This window comes from Orycteropus afer, unplaced genomic scaffold, assembly GCF_000298275.1.
Source record: "Orycteropus afer afer isolate SDZICR_OR568_19922 unplaced genomic scaffold, OryAfe1.0 scaffold00016, whole genome shotgun sequence".
Taxonomy (NCBI): Eukaryota; Metazoa; Chordata; class Mammalia; order Tubulidentata; family Orycteropodidae; genus Orycteropus; species Orycteropus afer.
The window spans coordinates 8,516,230-8,526,082 of NW_006921603.1; the positions used below are offsets into that span (position 1 = coordinate 8,516,230).

Consider the following 9,853-nt stretch of genomic DNA (forward strand, 5'->3'; position numbering starts at 1 on the left):
GGGCTAAACTTGACAGAATTGCATTGTTTTTCTGGGTCTCTCAAGTTTTCTGCCTTTGACATGTGCAGCCTTACCACTTTTCTGTGGTAAGTGGGAAATTTTTGAGCTTTCCTTCTCTGACTGGATTCAGCCTTACATTGTTGTTGTTGTTGTTGTGTGCCATCGAGTCGGCGCCAACTCATAGAGACCCCTCCTTGGGTTTCCAAGGCAGTATTACTACAGAGATAGGATTGCCCAACCTTCCTTCCGAGGAGTGGCTGGTGGGTTTGAACTGCCAGTCTTCTGGTGAGCAGTCAAGTGCCTTAGGCACTGTGCTACCAGAACTCCTTCAGCCTTACATAGGTTCTGATATTCGCAGATTCTAATATATGTTTCTGTTATTCTATAAGCAAAGAAACTCTGGAAGAATACAGAGAAAATGAATAATCAAAACCTTTAGCAATGAGTCGTGGGAACTGGGTATAAGAGAGAAATGTTGAAGGAAATGTTTTCACAATATATCTTTATATCTGCTTTAAACCATATCAATATATCATCTATGAAAACTAAAAATGAAATGTTAGTAGAGACAACAGCAGCTATAAAAAGATTAGATAGGAATATTAGGAGGCAGTGAGTTTTTATTTTTTTTAATTACCTTCCCCTTCACCCAAGTCAATACTTGTCTCTTACCTATCTAGCAATTTTCCCTCTCTTCCTCTCATTAATGAGGGCGGACAACTCAGAAAGGAAGGGGGAGAATGGTTGCACACTTTAAGAATATAATCATTGTCCTGAATTGTACATGTAGAAACTGTTGAGTTGATGTATACTTTGCTGTGTATGTTCTTAAAAACAACAAAATAAAATTTAGAAAAGGAAAAAAAAAAATAAAGAGTGTTATGTGGCATGGACAATTCTAAGTTTTTGCAACCTCTGAACTAAGCATTCACAAACTAGAAAGAAAATAAAGGAAAGTAGAAATGTTCATGAGTTTATCATACCAAATTTGAGAAAATATTCCCATGTTAAATATTTGCCATAACTTGTAACTATCTCAAAAATATTAATTGTGGGTGAAACTTTGTATTATTGATAACAGTTCAAAAACAAATTTTTAAAACTTGAGCTATAAACCATGAGAAAGTGAAAGTTCATATGTAGACGCTAACCAGAAAAAAAGCAAGAGATCTAGATGTTGCCTTCTGGCAAGGAAAAATTAAAAAAAATCCTCTCAAATCTTTCAAATTAACAACAATAAAGTCATCATCAGGAAAGAATGTAATCTTAGCCAAGTGTACCAAGGAAGGAGGTAAAGTAGGTCCACACTTCTGCTAAGTGGTAATAGAGTCCTGAGTACCTAGTTCGGCATTCCTGTCTGACAACATTTTCATAGAATACACACTTAAGAACAGTATGGACTGTTAACCATAGGCTGGTCAATCATTATTAATAACATTTTAGTGTAGGAATTTCATTTTATATTAACACAGTTTCTGATTCTAAGACCTCAAACTTGTGACGTATGTGTAAGGAAGGCCTTCTGCAGACAACCCACCTGGAATCAAATTGGATCAAATTAAAGAATTATGGAAGATGGAACTTGTAGAGTTGTCTTAGCAATATACATTTTGGGGTCTAGTTATTCTAGGGCCCGACCACAGATAGCTGCTGTAGGGTGTTAGGTAAGCTGGATATTTGACCTCTATCCAGGTTCATGGGTTTAAATTGCCCTGTAAGTAATAAGAAATTAGTAACTGTAGAATATACTTAGTAATTTCTATGATGCTAAATTGGGTTTATCTCCCAAAATAGGATGAATACTAATTGCTATTATGGGTAACATTTATGGAAGCTTAACTTGTGCCAGCCCTGGTGCCAATTGCTTGATAAATATTGTCTTATTTGATTCACAGCCTATGAAATAGTTCTATTATTCACCCCATTTAAAAAATGACAAAAATAAATGAGGTTGAGAGAAGGTTAAATAACTCCTTAAAGTCACACAAGGTCAATCCCATTAGTCAAAGCCCATCCTCCTAACTATTATATAGCAAATAGTATTGGCATTGGGCTGAATTCTAGAAAGCACTGTACATGTGTAATTTACTAGCATATATATCTTTTCAGTTTACTAAGAAATTCACATTTATTTCTTATTTGATCATCACAACAGCACTATAATTTTGAAAGAAGATACTATGCTAAGTTTACAGTAAGGAAAATGAGACCCAGATCAGCTAGCTAGTCAATGGCAGTTACGAGATACCAGTCTGTCTTCCAACTAATTCTAAGTCTCATGTGTTCTTACTTTACCCTAAGGTTTCAAAGATAAAATTTATTTCTAACAACTCTTACTATTGAAATGATTTAATCTCTCGTATTTTAATCACATTACTAAAAAAGTAAATATTTCAAAAGTAAATGATAACTTTCCAGTTTTTAAAGCCATTATATACAGAAAGACATTTTACCACTGCCATTGAGTTGATTCCAACTCATAACGACCCTATAGCACAGAGTAAAACTGTCCTGTAGTGTTTCCAAGACTGTAAATCTTTACGGAAAGCAGACTGTAAGGATCTTTCTCCTGCGAAGCGACTAGTGGGTTTGAACTACCAACCTGTTGGTTAGCAGCCAAATCCCTTAACCACTGTGCCATCAGAGCTCCTCAGAAAGACATTAGACATAGAAAAATAATTTTAAAGTCAGTCATATTCCAACATAAGGAAATAGACATATATTTTTGTGTTCAGTACGTTTTGTTTCATGTAGAATTATAATCAATTATCTTCTTTATTGGCTGTATCTCTAATTTATACTATTTTGTTAAGATATTCCACTTTTTACTCCATTTGTTTATGCATTGCTTTTGTCCAACAGATTTTGATTTATGATGTTACTCCCACTATTTTGAAAAGAAGTTTTTCATGGAGAAAGAAATATGATACAGTAATTGGGCTCTAAAGCACAGTCATCCAGCAATAATTCAGTGTATCTGACATACATAAAAGACTATCTATAGGAAGGCTATGAGAAATGGACCAATTGTAATTCATTAACCAGATTTTAATTGTTACATAGTTTTTTGCTTCTTTCTAATTACTACAAGTAGAACCCTATGGGGCAGTTCTACTCTGCCCTGTAGGGTCACTATCAGTAGGAATTCACTCAGTGGCACACAACAAGAAGTAGAAAAGAATCTAGATTAAAGGAATTACGAGTTAGTGTTTATATCTTTCCCAAACTTTAAATTACTTCACTATAATTTTATTCATAATTTTGGTGTTTGAGGTACGGCATTTACATCCCAAACAGAAAGAGTAGCTGTGTAACTCAGAGGTGACTGGGTCCAGAAATCAGCCAGTGTTCTCAGAACTTTTCAACATTCCCCAAAAGAAAATCCACTCCATTAGCAAGAAGTAGAAGTTTTTTCTGATGGTTTCATAGTAAGTTTGTCTGAGACTGGGTGAGTAGAATTCACACTGAACACAATGGCATCACTGGGGGGTGCAGACCAAGCAAGGTGACACTGTCAGAGGGGGGTGACACCACAATGATTACCTGTAAAATTTTTGTGCAGTTTCAGAAGAAATGTAGTACTTTTAATAAAAATATCCCTGTAGTTAGTTAAAACAACAAAAACATTCTCCATAAGCCTGGTTTACATGTATTAAAGTACCTACAAGGATCTCTGGTAGCATAGTGCCTAAGGCACTTGACTGCTTACCAGAAGGCTGGTGGTTCAAATCCACCAGCCACTCCTTGGAAGGAAGATGGGGCAATCTACTTCCATAGTGTTACTGCCTCAGAAACCCAAGGAAGGGTCGCTATGAGTCAGGTCAGACTTGACGGCACATAACAACAACAACAACAAAGTACCAACAACGCTAACACTCTATGCAAATTTACTTTTTCAACCTTCTAATGCACTCCAGTCAGAGCTGTCATTATTACTCAATTACAATGGTGCTTTGAATCACGTCATATTGTCTGCATGCACACCCTGTTGTTTTCATTGCTGCCAATGTTACTATAGTTCCCAATTTTGTCACATTTTCTGGTGTTTTAGTACAACATTGGGATAGTTACTATTTTTGAAACTACATCTATAAACTTTTTTGAAAACTAAATAGTAATTAAAGGAAAAGAGAGGAAATAAAAGAAAGACTTCTACTTGCTTACTAATGTAACTAGTAATGTTGCAATTCAATGTAGAAAGATTTTACAAAATAATTTTTGTTAGTATTCATATAATAAGAAATATTACATTTAAGAAATTTACATCTATATTTATCACATATTATTCTATGATTAAAATTGATAGTAAACATTAGTAAGGATTCTGTGTGGTCTGGTATAGGATGAAGTCCATAGGGGAAGTGATACTTATACACTGGGTAGCACCAACCATAGTGATGCCACTGATCAAACATCAAATCCAAATTCCGCTAAACTCAATAAGACTTCCAGCTAACAACTCCTCATGGTAGTGTCTTCCCTCCAAGCAGCTAGTACAGTCTTACTTTCTCTAGGGTCTTAGTAACTCCCTACCTCCTGCTCTCACCCTTCCCTACCCTCACACTGCCTTCTTAGGAAAAGCAATTTTACCCTTTTCAAAGAAGATAGTTTTGTTTGGTGGGTTGTTTTTGCTGTTGTTGTTTTTGTTTTGTTATGATTTTTTTTTGTTGTTGTTTTAGCTGTAAAAAAAATAGACTTAGAATAATTCAGCAGTTCAATTTTGGTAATGGTAGCAGAGTTCTATTACTGTTACATTTTCTTTGGGCTCTTACCATCATTGAAGAGTGGCTGGTGGGTTTAAACACCAGCCTTCTGGTTAACAGTCAAATGCTTCAGGCACTACACCACCAGAGCTCCTTATACCTGTGGAAAAAAATCTTGATACCAAATTTTACATGAAAATCTTTATTTCTGGCTTCTATTGAAAATAGAAATGAGAAGACACAGCTGCAAACATCCATTAATAATCAGAAGATGGAATGTATGAAGTATGAATCTAGGAAAATTAGAAGTTGTCAAAAATTAAATGGAATGCACAAAGATTGATATCCTAGACATTAGTGAGCTGAAATGGACTGGTTTTAGCCATTTTGTATCAGACAATCATATGATCTACTATGCCAGGAATGACAATTTGAAGAGGAATAGCATGGCATTCATCAAAATAAAGAATATTTCAAGGTCTATCGTGAAGTACAATGCTGTCAGTGATAGAAAAATATCCATATACCTACAAGGGAGACCAGTTAATGCTACTATTATTCAAATCTGCATGCCAATCACCAAAGCCAAAGATGAGGAAATTGAAGATTTCTACCAACTTCTGCAGTCTGAAATTGACCAAACGTGCAATCAGGATGTGCTGATTATCACTGGTGACAGAAATCCAAAAGTTGGAAACAAAGAAGAGTCACCAGGAGCTTGAAAATATGGCTTTGGTGATAGAAATAATGCTGGAGATCACATGATAGAATTTTGCAAGATCAATGACTTATTCATTGCAATACTAATTTTCAACAACACAAATGGTGGCTATACACATGGACTTCACCAAATGGAGTACACAGGAATCAGATCAACTACATCTGTGACAAGAAGTGAGGGAGAAAGTCAATATCTTCAGCAAAAACAAGGCCAGGAACTGATTGTGGAGCAGACCATCAACTACTCATATGCAAGTTCAACTTGAAGTTGAAGACAATTAAAACAAGTCCAAGACAGACAAAATATGACCTTGAATATATCCCTCCTCAATTTAGAAAACATCTAAGGAATAGATTTGATGCATTGAGCACCAATGACTGAAAACCAGAGAAGTTGTGGGATGACATCAAGAACATCATCCATGAAAAAAGCAAGAGATCATTAAAAAAACAGGAAGGAAGAAAAGAACAAAATGAATGTCAGAAGGGACTCTGAAACTTGCCCTTGAACAGAGAGTAGCTAAAGCAAATGGAAGAAATGACAAGATAGAAGAGCTGAACAAAAGATTTCAAAGAGCAGTTTGAGAAGACAAAGCCAATTATCATATGGAAATGTGCAAAGACTTGGAGTTAGGAAACCAAAAGGGAAGAACGTGCTCAGCATTTCTCAAGCTGAAAGAACTGAAGAAAAAATTAAGCCTAGAGTCGCAATATTGAAAGATTCTGTGGGCAAAATATTGAATAATGCAGGAAACATTAAAAGAAGATGGAAGGAATATACAGAGTCACTGTACCAAAAAGAATTGGTCAATATTTGTCCATTTCAGGAGGTGGCATATGATCAAGAACCAATGGTATTGAAGGAAGAAGTCGAAGTCGCACTGAAGGAAGTGGCAAAGAACAAGGCTCTAGGAATTGACAGAATACCCATTGAGATGTTTCAAGAAACGGATACCATGTTGGAGGCACTCACTTGGCAATGCCAAAGATTTGGAAGACTGCTACCTGGCTAACTGACTGGAAAGTATCCATATTTGTACCATGCCAAAGAAAGGTGATCCCACAGAATGTGGAAATTATCGAACAATATCAAACGCAAGTAAAATCTTACTGAAGACAATTCAAAAACAGTTGCAGCAGTATATTTATAGGGAACATCCAGAAATACAAGCTGGATTCAGAAGAGGACACGGAATGAGGAATATCATTGCTGATGTCAGATGGATCTTGACTCAAAGCAAAGAATGCCAGAAGGATGTTTATTTATGTTTTATTGACTATTCAAAAGCTTTTGATTATGTGTATTATAACAAATTATGGATAACATTGAGAAGAACAGGAATTCCAGAACACTTAATTGTGCTCACGAGGAACCTGAACATAGCCCAAGAGGCTGTCGTTCAAACAGAACAAGGGGATACTGCATGGTTTAGAATCAGGAAGGGAGTACATAAGAGTTGTATCCTTTCGCCATACTTATTCAGTCTGTATGCTGAGCAAATAATCCGAGAAGCTGAATTATATGAAGAAGAATGTGGCATCAGGATTGGAGAAAGACTATTAACAACCTGTGATATGCAGACAACACAACTTTGCTTGCTGAAAGTGAGGATGACTTGAAGCACTTATCAATGAAGATTAAAGACTACAGTCTGCAGTATGGATTACACCTCAACATAAAGAAAACAAAAATCTTCATAACTGTCAATTGTCAACCCAAGCAATAATACAATAATACTCAGATATTCCATCTAAGAAGTAAAAGAGCACTGAACACTTTGGCTGACCTTATAATAAACAACATCACAATAAATGGATAAAAGATTAAAACTGTCAAATATTTCATGCACTTGGTTCCACAGTCAACAGCAATGGAAGCAACAGTCACATCAGATGATGTATTGCACTAGGCAAATCAGCTGCAAAAGACCTCTTTAAAGTGCTGAAGAGCAAAGATACCGCCTTGAAGACTAAAGTATGACTGACCTAAGCCATGGTATATTCAATTGCCTCATGTGCATGTGAGAGCTGGACAATGAATAAGGAAGACCAAAGAGGAGTTGATGCTTTTGAGTTGTGGTGTTGGTGAAGAATACTGAAAGTACCATGGACTGCCAAAAGAACTAACAAATCTGTCCTAGAAGTACAGCCAGGATGCTCCTTGGAAGCGAGAATGGCTAGACTTCGTCTCACTTACTTTGGTCGTGTTGTCAGAAGGGACCATTCCCTGGAGAGGGATATCATGCTAGGTAAAGCAGAGGGTCAATGAAAAAGGGGAAGGCCTTCAACGAGATGGATTTACACAGTGACTGCAATGATGGGCTCAGGTATAGCAAGGATCCTGAGGTTGACACAGGACTGGGCAGTGTTTTGTTCTGTTATACATAGGGTTGCTATGAATCAGAGATGACTTGATGGCATGTAACTACAACAACAACATTGAAAATCTCCAACCCCAAAATCCCACATGGCATCAATCAGCTAAAGCCAAGTGTTGGTTGAGTCCATCTTTTACATTTTCAGCCCTAAGTTCAGGTACCATGTCTACAATGATTGAACCTACACTAAAACTTATTCACCAGCTAAGGCAGTAGTTTTTCTTTTTTGTCATTTTCAGATATGCTTTTATTCTAAGATCAGAAATATTTCCTTTCCACTTTGAAATAATCTTCAGATAGACTTCTTTCTTTTTTCTTTTTCTGTATCTTAAAATAGAAACATAAACTCTTCAGAAAATTGTGTAGTATAACAATATTTTACAGTTGTTAGATTTGTCATTTGTTACTCTTTTACCCAAGAAGTATTAACTATTTCATGAAAAAACAGCAAGTTTCACCATTTGTTCATACTATTATTGAAATAAATTTTTGCATATTAAAGTCTCTTGCATTATCTCACTTTGAAAACATCTATCAAAATAATGTTTAAGATTTCCCTGAATTTTATTACAGCACTGCACATGTCCTTAGAAGACAGCATAAAATGGCTGGGAGAAGTTATGGCTGAAATAGGACCCTCTCATTTAGGAAAAAATGAGGAATGGAGCATCTTTGATGTAACACAAGCCAATGCTATCATTGATTACTTAAAAATCAGGTATGGATTTTTTTAGTAACATTTGTTAATTCCATATCTTCTAGAAAATGTCTATTAAATAAAACTATTTTACTTTAACACATTTAGACATTTACAGAATTTATGCAGTAATTAACCCAAGCAATCATACAATCATACTCAGATATTCCATCTAAGAAGTAAAAGAGCACTGAACACTTTGGCTGACTTATATTCCTTAAACAAGACAAGGAAAATGTTATTTTTAATATATTCTGTCATTTAATTACATTAGACCCTGTTTTTGTTGTCGTTTTAGGTACTATTATGTTGATTCCAACTCCTGGTTATTCTCTGTTGAAAAAACAAAACACTGTAGTCCTGCACCATCCTCAAATCATTGCTATGTGTGAGCCCACTGTTGAAGCCAGTGTGTCAGTCTTTCTCATTGAGGGTCTTCCTCTTTTTCATGGACCATGTACTTTGCCAATCATGATTCCCTTCTTTCAGGGCTGGTCCTTTCTGATAACATGTCCAAAGTACATACGACAGCATTTTGGCTGTACTTCTTCAACGACAGATTTGTTCTTGGCAGTCCATGGTATATTCACTATTCTTTGCCCACATCATACTTCAAAAACATCAGTTTTTCTTGTCCAGCTTTCTCATTATATGATTATTGTTGTTGTCATTGTTAGGTGCTGTCAATTTGTCTCTGACTCATAGCAACCCTATGCACAGCAGAACGAAACACTGCCCAGTCCTATGCCAGCCTCACTATCTTTGCTATACCTGAGCCCATCATTGCAGCCATTGTGTCAATCCATCTCATTGAGGACCTTCCCCTTCTTCATTGACCCTTGACTTTACCAAGCATGATATCCTTCTCCAGGGATATCCTTGTCCCTTCTGACAACATGACCAAAGTAAATGAGATGAACTTTGGCCATTCTCACTTCCAAGGAGCATTCTGGCTGTGCTTCCTCCAGGACAGATTTGTTAGTCCTTTTAGCAGTCTATGGTACTCTTAGCATTCTTCTCCAACACCACAACCCAAAGCATCAACTCATCTTCAGTCTTCCTTATTCATTGTCCAGCTCTCACATGCATATGAGGAAATTAGAAATAACCATGGCTTGTGTTAGGCTCACCTTAGTCTTCAAGGAGACATCTTTGCTTTTCAGCACTTTAAAGAGGTCTTTTGCAGCAGATTTGCCCAATGCAATGCATTACCTGACGCTCTGACTGCTGCTTCCATTGATGCTGACTGTAGAACCAAGTAATATGAAGTCCTTGACAACTTCAATCTTTTCTCCATCCATCATGAAGCTGTTTATTGGACCAGTTGTGAGGATTTTTGTTTTCTTCATATTGAG

At 36.3% G+C, this 9,853-nt stretch overlaps 1 protein-coding gene across 1 annotated transcript in view; it reads left to right on the top strand.

The window, feature by feature from the left end:
- CABCOCO1 (ciliary associated calcium binding coiled-coil 1) overlaps window positions 1-9,853 on the top strand; it is a 148,173-nt gene that overhangs the window by 20,402 nt on the left and 117,918 nt on the right. Inside the window, exon 4 of the mRNA XM_007959386.2 lies at window positions 8,375-8,519. Coding sequence (XP_007957577.1) covers window positions 8,375-8,519 — 145 coding nt within the window. The remainder of the gene's footprint in view (window positions 1-8,374; window positions 8,520-9,853) is intronic.